Source organism: Oncorhynchus keta, chromosome 22, assembly GCF_023373465.1.
Source record: "Oncorhynchus keta strain PuntledgeMale-10-30-2019 chromosome 22, Oket_V2, whole genome shotgun sequence".
NCBI lineage: Eukaryota > Metazoa > Chordata > Actinopteri > Salmoniformes > Salmonidae > Oncorhynchus > Oncorhynchus keta.
In genome coordinates, this window is record NC_068442.1 from 48,798,871 (window position 1) to 48,812,611 (window position 13,741).

The window sequence follows — 13,741 nt, forward strand, 5'->3', positions numbered from 1 at the left end:
TACATTAAAAGCCTTTCCTCATCAATCTACACTCCCTATAATGACAAAGCGGGAAAAAAAGTTTAGAAAAGTGTGCATATTTATTCAAAATAAAAAACAGAAATACCTTATTTACATAAGTATTCAGACCCTTTGCTATGAGACTTGAAATTGAGCTCAGGTGCATCCTGTTTCCATTGATCATCCTTGAGATGTTTCTACAACTTGGAGTCCACCTCTGCTAAATTAAATTGATTGGTCATGATTTGGAAAGCTGTCTATATAAAGGTCCCACAGTTGACAGCGCATGTCAGAGCAAAAACCAAGCCATGAGGTCGAAGGAATTGTCCGTAGAGCTCCGAGACAGGTTTGTGTCGAGGCACAGATCTGAGGAAGGGTACCAAAAAATGTCTGCAGCATTGAAGGTCCCCAAGAACACAGTGGCCTCCATCATTCTTAAATGGAAGAAGTTTGGAACCACCAAGACTCTTCCTAGAGCTGGCCACCCAACCAAACTGAGCAATCGGGGGAGAAGTGCTTTGGTCAGGGAGGTGACCAAGAACCCAATGGTCACTCTGACAGAGTTCCCCCGTGGAGATGGGAGAACCTTCCAGAAGGACAACCATATCTGAAGCACTCTACCAAATCAGGCTCATTAAAAAAAGGCACATGACAGCCCGCTTGGAGTTTGCCAAAAGGCACCTAAAGGACTCTCAGACCATGAGAAACAAGATTATCTGGTCTGATGAAACCAAGATTGAATTCTTTGGCCTGAATGCCAAGCATCAAGTCGGGAAGAAAGCTGGCACCATCCCTATTGTGAAGCATGGGGGTGGCAGGTGAAGCATGGGGGTGGCAGCATCATGCTGTGCTGATGTTTTTCAGTGGCAGGGACTGGGAGACTAGTCAGGATTGAGGGGGGAAAAAAACAGAGCAATGTACAAAGAGATGCTTGATGAAAACCTGCTCCAGGGCGCTTAGACTGGGGCGAAGGTTCATCGTCCAACGACCCTAAGCACACAAAGACAACGCAGGAGTGGCTTCGGGACAAGTCTCTGAATGACCTTGAGTGGCCCAGCCAGAGACCGGACATCTCTGGAGACACCTGAAAATAGCTGTGCAGCGATGCTCCCCATCCAACCTGACAGAGCTTGAGAGGATCTGCAAGAGAAGCGTCCTAATCACTGACAAAGTGAAAAGGTGGTTTTTAATTTATTTTACATTTATTTCACTTTTATTTAAACAGGAAGGCCAGTGGAGAACAAGTTCTCAATTACAACTATGACCTGGCCAAGATAAAGCAAAGCAGTACGACAATAACAACAACAGAGTTACACATGGAATAAACAAGCGTACAGTCAATAACAATAGACAAATCTATGTACTGTGTGTGCAAATGTAGAAGTGTAGGGAGGTAGGCAATAAATAGGCCATAGAGGAAAGGCGGCCAAAGGAAGTGTTGGCTTTGGGGATGACCAGTGAAATATATCTGCTGGAGCGCGTGCTACGAGTGGGTGCTGCTACAGTGACCAGTCAGCTAAGATAAGGCGGGGCTTTACCTAGCAAAGACTTATAGATGACCTGGAGCCAGTGGGTTTGGTGACAAGTATGAAGCGAGGGCCAGCCAACAAGAGCATACAGGTTGCAGTGGTGGGTAGTATATGGGGCTTTGGTGACAAAACAGATGGCACAGTGATAGACTGCGTCCAATTTGTTGAGTAGAGTGTTGGAGGCTATTTTGTAAATGACATCGCTGAAGTCGAAGATCGGTAGGATAGTCAGTTTTATGAGGATAAGGAGGCTTTGTTGCAAAATAGGAAGCCAATTCTATATTTCATTTTGCATTGGAGATGCTTAATGTGAGTCTGGAAGGAGAGTTTACAGTCTAACCAGACACGTAGGTGTTTGTAATTGTCCATATATTCTAAGTCAGAACCGTCCAGAGTTGTGATGTTAGTCGAGCGGAAGGGTGCGGGCAGCAATCGGTTGAAGAGCATGCATTTAGTTTTCCTAGCATTTAAAAGCAGTTGGAGGCCACGGAAGGAGTGTTGTATGGCGTTGAAGCTCGTTTGCAGCTGTTGTTAGCACCGTGTCCAAAGACGCGCCAGATGTATACAGAATGGTATACAGAATGGATATACAGAGAAAAGAGTTGGCCCGAGAGTTGAACCCTGTGGCACTCCTAAAGAGACTGCCAGAGGTCCGGCCAACAGGCCCTCCGATTTGACACACTGAACTCTATTAGAGAAGTAGTTGGTGAACCAGGCAAGGCAGTCATTTTAGAAGCCAAGGCTATTGAGTCGGTCCATAAGAATGCGGTGATTGACAGAGTCGAAAGCCTTGGCCAGGTCAATGAAGACGGCTGTACAGTAAAGTCTTTTATCGATGGTGGTTATGATATTGTTTAGGACCTTGAGCGTGGCTGAGGTGCACCCATGACCAGCTTGGAAACCAGATTGCATAGTGGAGAAGGTACGGTGGGATTCGAAATGGTCAATGATCTGTTTGTTAACTTGGCTTTCAAAGACTTAAGAAAGGCAGGGCAGGATGGATATAGGTCTATAGCAGTTTGGGTCCAGGGTGTCTCCCCCTTTGAAGAGGGGGATGACTGCGGCAGCTTTACAATCCTTGGGGATCTCAGACGATATGAAAGAGGTTGAACAGGCTGGTATTAGGGGTTGCGACAATGGCGGCGGATAGTTTCAGAAATAGAGGGTCCAGATTGTCAAGCCCAGCTGATTTGTACGGGTCCAGGTTTTGCAGCTCTTTCAGAACATCTGCTATCTGGATTTGGGTAAAGGAGAACCTGGAGAGGCTTGGGCGAGTAGCTGCGGGAGGGGAGGAGCTGTTGGCCGAGGTTGGAGTAGCCAGGCGGAAAGCATGGCCAGCCGTTGAGAAATGCTTGTTGAAGTTTTCGATAATCATGGATTTATCGGTGGTGACCGTGTTACCTAGCCTCAGTGCAGTGGGCAGCTGGGAGGAGGTGCTCTTGTTCTCCATGGACTTCAGTGTCCCAGAACTTTTTGGAGTTGGAACATAAATCTACAGTTTGGCTCTAGAGCGTATGCCCCTTTGAAGAGGGGGATGTCCACGGCAACTTTCCAATCTATTGCTTCAACAAAGTACTGAGTAAAGGGTCTGAATACTTATGTAAATGTAATATTTCAGTTTAAAATGTTCAATACATTTGCAAACAATTGTAAAAACTGTTTTTGCTAAATGTAATCAATTTTAGAAGAAGGCTGTAATGTAACAAAATGTGGAAAAAGTCTTGGGGTCTGAATACTTTCCGAATGCACTGTACATGCATATGGCTGAGCAACACGCTCTGCAACACCCCATGTCCCCCAGTCAAGCAGTGAATTTCAAAACACAGACCACAAATACTAGGGAGGTTTTCCAATGCCTCACGAAAGAAGGCTATAATGGTTTTTTTTTATCAGATATTGAATATCCCTTTGAGCATGGTGAAGTAATTAATTACACTTTGTATGGTGTATCAATACACCCAGTCACTACAAAGATACAGGAGTCCTTCCTAACTCAGTTGGCGTAGAAGGAAACTGCTCAGGGATTTCCCCATGAGGCCAATGGTGACTTTAAAAACAGCCATTTAAGTCTTGCCACAGATTTTTAAACAGATTTTCAAGTCAAAACTGTAACTAAGACATTTAATCTTTTCATTTTGTATTCATGTGTTAAATGGAAGCATAATTCCAAAGTAACGTTACGGGGTATTGTGTGTAGGCCAGTGACACAAGGTATAAATTCGATCCATTTTAAATTTAGTAACAACAAAAAAAAATTGAAAAAGTAAAGGGTTGTGAATACTTTCTGAAGGCATCTACAGTAGAAACATATATACATACAGTACCAGTCAAAAGCTTGGACACACCTACTCATCCAAGGGTTTTTCTTTATTGATTCCATATGTGTTATTTCATAGTCTTGATGTCTTCACTATTATTCTACAATGTAGAAAATAGTAAAAATAAAGAAAAACTCTTGAATGAGTAGGTTTTCTAAAACTTTTGACTGGTACTGGTACTGTACAATCAGTATATGTTTTTTGACTTGATAACGTTTATTGTACTTACATGACAGTCTTCATCCATAACTGTCCTTTACACAGTAATTGTGCCCTAATCTCTACTAAATGTCATACTGTTAGCAGTCGATAGTGACTGGTATTAGGACAGCAATACAAGCGAAACGCAACGGAATTATGGTTGACAATTACTTCTGCAAATAGTCAACGAGGAGAGGGTAGAGTAAACAAAATGTCAATCAGTGAAAAACTAGGAATTTGAACAACTGCCTCATTTGCATATTCAATTAAAATAAAAAACATTGTACCAAAAGAAGATTGACGTTGCGACACACTGTTTGATGATCCAAAACCAATCCGGTGAAAAAGGCCTCCTATTGTGACCGAGACATGGCATAATGATTGCTTCTCATTTCAACTCGATAGGGCTGCCTGCCTAGCATCGTCATTTCTGTCCCGAGACAGCCTACAGGTCTGTGTAAGGTGGCACCGGCAGACATGGCAACTCTGCTTCTCATGCCTACGCAACTTTGTAGTATTTTTTATTTTTTTTGTGTGTTTTATTTATTATTATTAGCCCAGAATGTTTTTTTTTTTGTGTTATTACAGAAATAACTTCTGGATATCAGGTAACTCACCAGCATTACGAAATACGACTTTCACCAATTGGATCCGTTGTTCGTACCCTCCAGGGCAATTGACATTTTCCCGAGGCTGCTCCAAGACACCACCGGCCAGGAAGAGGTATTCGAAGTGGACTTCTAGTCTGACTCAGGAGCCGTGCACACCATCCACCGCTTCCGAGTATATTACTCGCTAATGTTCAGTCTCTGGACAATAAAGTAGATGAGCTCAGGGCAAGGATCTCATTCCAGAGAGTCATCAGGGACTGTAACATACTCTGTTTCATGGAATCATGGCTCTCTCTGGATATACTGTCCCCGTCCATACAGCCAGCTGGGTTCTCAGTACATCGCGCAGACAGGAATAAAGCTCTCTGGGAAGAAGAAAGGCTGTGGTGTATGTTTCATGGTTAACTACTCATGGTGTGATTGTGATAACATACAGAAACTCAAGTCCTTTTGTTCACCCGACCTAGAATACCTAACAATCAAAGGTATTACAATAAAAGGTATTATAAGAATGCTGTTCATTGACTACAGCTCAGCCCTTAACACCATAGTACCCTACAAGCTCATCATTTTACATTTTTTAATTTTACCTTTATTTAACCAGGCAAGTCAGTTAAGAACATATTCTTATTTTCAATGACGGCCTGGGAACAGTGGGTTAACTGCCTGTTCGGGGGCAGAACGACAGATTTGTACCTTGTCAGCTCGGGGATTTGAACTTGCAACCTTGCAGTTACTAGTCCAACACTCTAACCACTATACTACCCTTCCGCCCCATCTGTAGGGGCCTCTTGCGGAGGTCTCTCTCAGTAACCAGACCTACAGCCACACACTATCCCCCAAACCAACCCCTCTCCCTTACCATCTGTAGGGGCCTCTTGCGGAGGTCTCTCTCAGTAACCAGACCCACAGCCACACACTATCCCCCAACCCAACCCCTCTCTCTTACCATCTGTAGGGGCCTCTTGCGGAGGTCTCTCTCAGTAACCAGACCCACAGCCACACACTATCCCCCAACCCAACCCCTCTCTCTTACCATCTGTAGGGGCCTCTTGCGGAGGTCTCTCTCAGTAACCAGCCTTGTCTGGTCTGTGACGTGGAGTCCCTTCTGGGCCAGGGCCTGGATGACAGCATCGTGACCAACCAGGGGCTGGGTGACAGCATCGTGACCAACCAGGGCCTGGGTGACAGCATCGTGACCAACCAGGGGCTGGGTGACAGCATCGTGACCAACCAGGGGCTGGGTGACAGCATCGTGACCAACCAGGGGCTGGGTGACAGCATCGTGACCTCCACTTGTCAGGATGAGGCTCCCGGCTCTGCAGTAGAGCTCAGCAGACAGCAGTAGGCTGACTACGGCAGGCTTCAGATGCTCCTGTTCATACTGGTCTGTGTAGAAGGGCTCCTTCAGGTCGGCCGGGACACTGTCTGTTTAGGAGGGAGAGGTAGAGAGGTCAAAAGAGAGAATATGCTTTGGCCCATACTACATTTTTCTAAGTCAAGAGTGAATCGGTGAATATACCATTTGCTCCCAGGAAAAATGTATAATTAACTTTCTAAATGTTGTAATGCAAAAGGGAATCATGCGCAGTAGTTAACCGTTAACTAGACAACCGTTCCACTCCTAAAACCAGCTCATAGTACCTGATACAGTGTTGTTGTTCCTGATATAAACGAGATTAGGGTGTCAATATAGTATTGAACAAGTCAACACGACTGATAGTAATTGAGTCTACTTCATTGTTTCCTCATCCAAAAGACATGGTGGTTATATCCGTTATGAAATACACTATGGATGAACTGCAATGTGTGTTACCATGGAAACTACAATAGGAAAGGAACCTGATCAGAGTGTGTATATATATATATACACACACACACACACACACACATATATATAGTTCAAAAATGTATTTCTTCCTTGTGAGACTTTCACAGGGTGTTGAGAAAAGGAGGACGGTATAAAGACCAGAGACTCTGTATCCACAAAACAACAAGCTATAAAAACAACCTGATTTTCACACCACTCAAGGAGCTGCACGTTAAGAGTGTGGCTGAAAGTAGATTGATTCCTTCACTATGTAACACTCTGCCGCGCGCACACACACACACACACACACACACACACACACACACACACACACACACACACACACACACACACACACACACACACACACACACACACGGGTGTTCATTATGATCGGTGAAGACACAGTAAGAGGGAACTTCTCAGCTTCACACCCTTCATCCACCCTCACACCACTCTGGGGATCATATTAGACAGGCCAAGTCAGCAGCTCATATCAGAGACACACTATCTCATTAACAACAAGGTCACCAAAGGGTACTTGAGGTAGAAGTTGCTATTAATTGCAGATCTAGGATCAGATTACCAACAGTCCTTACCTAAACCTTTAGCGGGATGAAGAATTAATCTGACCCTGTTTCAGTGTCAATTTAGCAAGCCAGATTTTTCTGAAATCGTCTTTTCAGTAGTTCGAAGATGAGCATTCCTGAAACATTATTTTGTTGACATTTATTAATTTCTGAGAAATTGATTGCACCCAAATTGGGTGCAATGAGGGGCGGCAGCGTAGCCTAGTGGTTAGAGCGTTGGACTAGTAACCGGAAGGTTGCGAGTTCAAATCCCCGAGCTGACAAGGTACAAATCTGTCGTTCTGCCCCTGAACAGGCAGTTATTGACAGCCTGTTCCCAGGCTGTCATTGAAAATAAGAATGTGTTCTTAACTGACTGGCCTGGTTAAATAAAGGTAAAATTAAAAATTAAAAAAATAAAATGAGGTTTGTGCAGTAGATTATATTATCACTGCATATTGGCTTTGCTTCAATTGCCCTGCCAATGCATTGTTGTTCAGGTCATTTTTAAAAATTATATTTCAAAATTTGAGGTAGGCTATATGATCAAACCGGTAATAGATCCATTGTTGTATGACTTGTGAAGCACAGCTGAATGAGCATATATTAAAATAATTAGCATTTTTTTAATGGGCTGGTGGTGCCTGCATCTGATGGCCAGTCTCAGCAGAGGGAGAGAGCAGCAGACTCTCAGTGGAGGGAGAGAGCAGCAGACTGATGGTCCGTCTCAGCGGAGGGAGAGAGCAGCAGACTGATGGTCAGTCTCAGTGGAGGGAGAGAGCAGCAGACTGATGGTCCGTCTCAGCGGAGGGAGAGAGCAGCAGACTGAGGGTCAGTCTCAGCGGAGGGAGAGAGCAGCAGACTGAGGGTCAGTCTCAGTGGAGGGAGAGAGCAGCAGACTGAGGGTCAGTCTCAGCGGAGGGAGAGAGCAGCAGACTGATGGTCAGTCTCAGCGGAGGGAGAGAGCAGCAGACTGAGGGTCCGTCTCAGTGGAGGGAGAGAGCAGCAGACTGAGAGTCAGTCTCAGCGGAGGGAGAGAGCAGCAGACTGAGGGTCAGTCTCAGCAGAGGGAGAGAGCAGCAGACTGAGGGTCAGTCTCAGTGGAGGGAGAGAGCAGCAGACTGAGGGTCAGTCTCAGCGGAGGGAGAGAGCAGCAGACTGAGGGTCAGTCTCAGCAGAGGGAGAGAGCAGCAGACTGAGGGTCAGTCTCAGCAGAGGGAGAGAGCAGCAGACTGAGGGTCAGTCTCAGCAGAGGGAGAGAGCAGCAGACTGAGGGTCAGTCTCAGCAGAGGGAGAGAGCAGCAGACTGAGAGTCAGTCTCAGTGGAGGGAGAGAGCAGCAGACAGAGGGTCAGTCTCAGCAGAGGGAGAGAGCAGCAGACTGATGGCCAGTCTCAGAGGAGGGAGAGAGCAGCAGACTGATGGCCAGTCTCAGAGGAGGGAGAGAGCAGCAGACTGAGGGTCAGTCTCAGCAGAGGGAGAGAGCAGCAGACTGATGGTCAGTCTCAGCAGAGGGAGAGAGCAGCAGACTGATGGCCAGTCTCAGCAGAGGGAGAGAGCAGCAGACTGATGGCCAGTCTCAGTGGAGGGAGAGAGCACCAGACTGATGGCCAGTCTCAGTGGAGGGAGAGAGCACCAGACTGATGGTCAGTCTCAGAGGGGGAGAGAGCAGCAGACTGATGGTTAGTCTCAATGGAGGGAGAGAGCAGCAGACTGATGGTCAGTCTCAGTGGAGGGAGAGAGCACCAGACTGATGGTCAGTCTCAGGAGAGGGAGAGAGCACCAGACTGATGGTCAGTCTCAGGAGAGGGAGAGAGCAGCAGACTGATGGTTAGTCTCAGTGGAGGGTCCACCTCTCAACATCCCTCCGCTCTCCCTTTCCTCCGCTGACGGCGAAACACGAGTCGCACCGCATTATTCCTGCATCATGCACAGATTCATGTTGTTACTCCTATTTACAGAGAAAGTGGTCCTTAGTTCGACCATTTAAAAAAAAAAACAAGCACACAAAACTTGAAAAAGCCATACATGCACATTAATAAAATCATGGAGGATAACACACAATAAAGTCTGGGACTTATTTCCATTGTGGTCCTCTTGAGACCAGATGGCTGGACAAGATCCAACACAGTTAAACACAGTATGGCAGTGAAACAATACAACAAAAACAGAGAAGAAGAACATCTATCTCATCAACAACAGAGAAGAACATCTATCTCATCAAAAACAGAGAAGAACATATATCTCATCAAAAACAGAGAAGAACATCTATCTCATCAAAAACAGAGAAGAAGAACATCTATCTCATCAAAAACAGAGAAGAAGAACATTATCTCATCAAAAACAGAGAAGAAGAACATCTATCTCATCAAAAACAGAGAAGAACATCTCTCTCATCAAAAACAGAGAAGAAGAACATCTCTCTCATCAAAAACAGAGAAGAAGAACATCTCTCTCATCAAAAACAGAGAAGAAGAACATCTCTCATCAAAAACAGAGAAGAAGAACATCCATCTCATCAAAAACAGAGAAGAAGAACATCTATCTCATCAAAAACAGAGAAGAAGAACATTTATCTCATCAAAAACAGAGAAGAAGAACATTTATCTCATCAAAAACAGAGAAGAACATTTATCTCATCAAAAACAGAGAAGAACATTTATCTCATCAAAAACAGAGAAGAAGAACATATCTCTCATCAAAAACAGAGAAGAAGAACATATCTCTCATCAAAAACAGAGAAGGAGAACATATCTCTCATCAAAAACAGAGAAGGAGAACATATCTCTCATCAAAAACAGAGAAGGAGAACATATCTCTCATCAAAAACAGAGAAGGAGAACATATCTCTCATCAAAAACAGAGAAGGAGAACATATCTCTCATCAAAAACAGAGAAGGAGAACATATCTCTCATCAAAAACAGAGAAGGAGAACATATCTCTCATCAAAAACAGAGAAGGAGAACATATCTCTCATCAAAAACAGAGAAGGAGAACATATCTCTCATCAAAAACAGAGAAGAAACATATCTCTCATCAAAAACAGAGAAGGAGAACATATCTCTCATCAAAAACAGAGAAGGAGAACATATCTCTCATCAAAAACAGAGAAGGAGAACATATCTCTCATCAAAAACAGAGAAGGAGAACATATCTCTCATCAAAAACAGAGAAGGAGAACATCTATCTCATCAAAAACAGAGAAGGAGAACATCTATCTCATCAAAAACAGAGAAGGAGAACATCTATCTCATCAAAAACAGAGAAGGAGAACATCTATCTCATCAAAAACAGAGAAGAAGAACATCTATCTCATCAAAAACAGAGAAGAAGAACATCTATCTCATCAAAAACAGAGAAGAAGAACATCTATCTCATCAAAAACAGAGAAGAAGAACATCTATCTCATCAAAAACAGAGAAGAAGAACATCTATCTCATCAAAAACAGAGAAGAAGAACATCTATCTCATCAAAAACAGAGAAGAAGAACATCTATCTCATCAAAAACAGAGAAGAAGAACATCTATCTCATCAAAAACAGAGAAGAAGAACATCTATCTCATCAAAAACAGAGAAGAAGAACATCTATCTCATCAAAAACAGAGAAGAAGAACATCTATCTCATCAAAAACAGAGAAGAAGAACATCTATCTCATCAAAAACAGAGAAGAAGAACATCTATCTCATCAAAAACAGAGAAGAAGAACATCTATCTCATCAAAAACAGAGAAACATCTATCTCATCAAAAACAGAAGAACATCTATCTCATCAAAAACAGAGAAGAAGAACATCTATCTCATCAAAAACAGAGAAGAAGAACATTATCTCATCAAAAACAGAGAAGAAGAACATTATCTCATCAAAAACAGAGAAGAAGAACATCCATCTCATCAAAAACAGAGAAGAAGAACATCTATCTCATCAAAAACAGAGAAGAAGAACATCTATCTCATCAAAAACAGAGAAGAAGAACATCCATCTCATCAACAACAGAGAAGAACATCTATCTCATCAAAAACAGAGAAGAACATCTATCTCATCAAAAACAGAGAAGAACATCCATCTCATCAAAAACAGAGAAGAACATCTATCTCATCAAAAACAGAGAAGAACATCCATCTCATCAAAAACAGAGAAGAACATCTATCTCATCAAAAACAGAGAAGAAGAACATATCTCTCATCATTCCAGTTACATCGGTCCTTCTGTGGCTCAGTTGGTAGAGCATGGCGCTTGTAACGCCAGGGTAGTCTATTCGATTCCCGGACCACCCATACGTAGAATGTATGCACACATGACTGTAAGTCGCTTTGGATAAAAGCGTCAGCTAAATGGCATATATTATTATTATTATTATTATATTACATCATAGGGGTTATTCATATGGACACAGAAGACATCAAACATATTTGTACTTTATTTTTAAAGTGTTCAATGGGAAGAGTCCCAAACATACACCGTTTACTGTTTTGTATTGGTGTTGGGTTAAATGGTTAAATGGTAAGTATCACTAATCCCACTACAAATGTTTTCTAAACATTTTAATGAAAAACATACAATGCATTATAATTGTACTATTTTATTTATTTATTTATTTATTATCACAACATTTTAGTCACTAGCCCATTTCTCCGTCAAAGTTTGGAGCTTGTAGGAAACATCTTCATATGAGAATTGCGCAGATAGCACTCTCAGACAGCTGCCATTTGTTGTACTCTTCAAGGAGTTGGGTTGAAGCACTAGGTTACTAAGTGAACGACAAACTGAATTGCTTTCATTGAGGACACTTGAGTGTCGCAGCGATCTAAGGCACTGCGTCTCCGTGCAAGAGGCGTCACTACAGTCCCTGGTTCGTATCCAGGCTGTATCACATCCGGCTGTGATTGGGAATCCCATAGAGCGGCACAGAATTGGCCGCCCAGCGTCGTCCGTGTTTGGCCGGGGTCAGCCGTCATTGGCCGGGGTCGGCCGTCATTGGCCAGGGTCAGCCGTCATTGGCCCAGCGTCGTCCGTGTTTTGCCGGGGTCAGCCGTCATTGGCCCGGGTCGGCCGTCATTGGCCCGGGGTCGGCCGTCATTGGCCCGGGGTCGGCCGTCATTGGCCCGGGGTCGGCCGTCATTGGCCCGGGGTCAGCCGTCATTGGCCCGGGGTCAGCCGTCATTGGCCCGGGTCAGCCGTCATTGGCCGGGGTCAGCCGTCATTGGCCGGGGTCAGCCGTCATTGGCCGGGGTCAGCCGTCATTGGCCCGGGGTCAGCCGTCATTGGCCGGGGTCAGCAGTCATTGGCCGGGGTCAGCCGTCATTGTAAATAAGAATTTGTTGTTAACTGACTTGCCTAGTTAAATAAAAATGTTTTTTTTTTTTAAAGGACTGGATTGACCACTTAATTGAGCCCAACATTTATTTTCGTCATGAGCAAAAGCTATTGGTTTTCTAACCAAAGTTGCAAAGAAGAAACTGATGGTCCAAATCGAATGTTAGGTACTATATTTGTGGTAGATTAAAGAATCCTATAAATAAATACAAAATGGCCAATTTGGGTGCAATCCATTAGCTTGATTTCTCAGAGATGAAATTATATTTCAACAAAATAATGCTTCTGGAATGCAAATGTTTTATCTTGTTTCTACCTACAGAGACAACTTCAGAACAATCTGATATGGTGGGTGTTGAAATCCTCTTGTGAGTTGAGGTGGAATGACTCCGTGGTTATATTTGGGGCAACTCCTTGGCCTACGCCTTGAGAAGAAGCAAACTGACCAACACTGACCAACCTGGTGAAAAAAGGACCCAATTCTCATACTTGATTAAAAAGGAAAAGATACCTTAAAAGAAAATGACTCAAGTAAAAGTGAAAGTCACCCAGTAAAATACTACTTGAGAAAAAGTATAAAAGTATTTGGTTTTTAAATATACTTAAGTATCCACAGTAAATGTATAAATAGTTTCAAATTCCAATTATATTAACCCAGCACGATTATTATTATTATTTATTTTTTAATTTACGGATAGCCAGGGGCACACTTCAACAGTCAGACATAATTTACAAATTAAGCATGTGTGTTTGGTGAGTCTGCCAGAGCAGGGCAATAGGATGACCAGGGATGTTCTCTTGATAAGTGTGTGAATTAGACATTTTCTCCTCCTGCTAAGCATTGAACATGTAACGAGTACTTTTGGGTGTCAGGAAAAATGCAAGGAGTAAAAGGTACATCATTTTCTTAGGGAAGGTAGTGGAGTAAAAGTAGTCAAAAATATAAATAGTAAATATACAAATACCCCCAAAAACTACTTTAGTAGTACTTTAAATCATTTTTACTTAAGTGCTTTACACGGCTCCCAGAGGATCAATCGGAGGGGGGGACGCAGCTCCCAGAGGATCAATCGGAGGGGTGGACCCAGGCTCCCAGAGGTGAGGACAGTAAATAAAGGTTAGGGGTGGACCCAGGCTCCCCAGAGGCGAGGACAGTAAATAAAGGTTAGGGGTGGACCCAGGCTCCCCAGAGGCGAGGACAGTAAATAAAGGTTAGGGGTGGACCCAGGCTCGCCAGAAGCGAGGACAGTAAATAAAGGTTAGGGGTGGACTCAGGCTCCCAGAGGCGAGGACAGTAAATAAAGGTTAGGGTGGACCCAGGCTCCCCAGAGGCGAGGACAGTAAATAAAGGTTAGGGGTGGACCCAGGCTCCCCAGAGGCGAGGACAG

General features: G+C 43.7%; 1 protein-coding gene across 4 annotated transcripts in view; it reads right to left on the reverse strand.

Moving 5' to 3' along the window:
• The window catches only part of LOC118400698 (calmodulin-regulated spectrin-associated protein 2-like), a 102,779-nt gene that overhangs the window by 80,449 nt on the left and 8,589 nt on the right, over positions 1-13,741 (reverse strand). For 2 of the 4 annotated variants that reach the window (XM_052475426.1, XM_052475427.1), the window contains exon 2: positions 5,696-6,087. In XM_052475426.1, the coding sequence (XP_052331386.1) occupies positions 5,696-6,087 (392 nt within the window). Of the gene's footprint in view, positions 1-5,521; positions 5,558-5,608; positions 5,645-5,695; positions 6,088-13,741 lie in introns of those variants that run through there. The other 2 variants (XM_052475429.1, XM_052475428.1) reach the window with 2 other exon arrangements.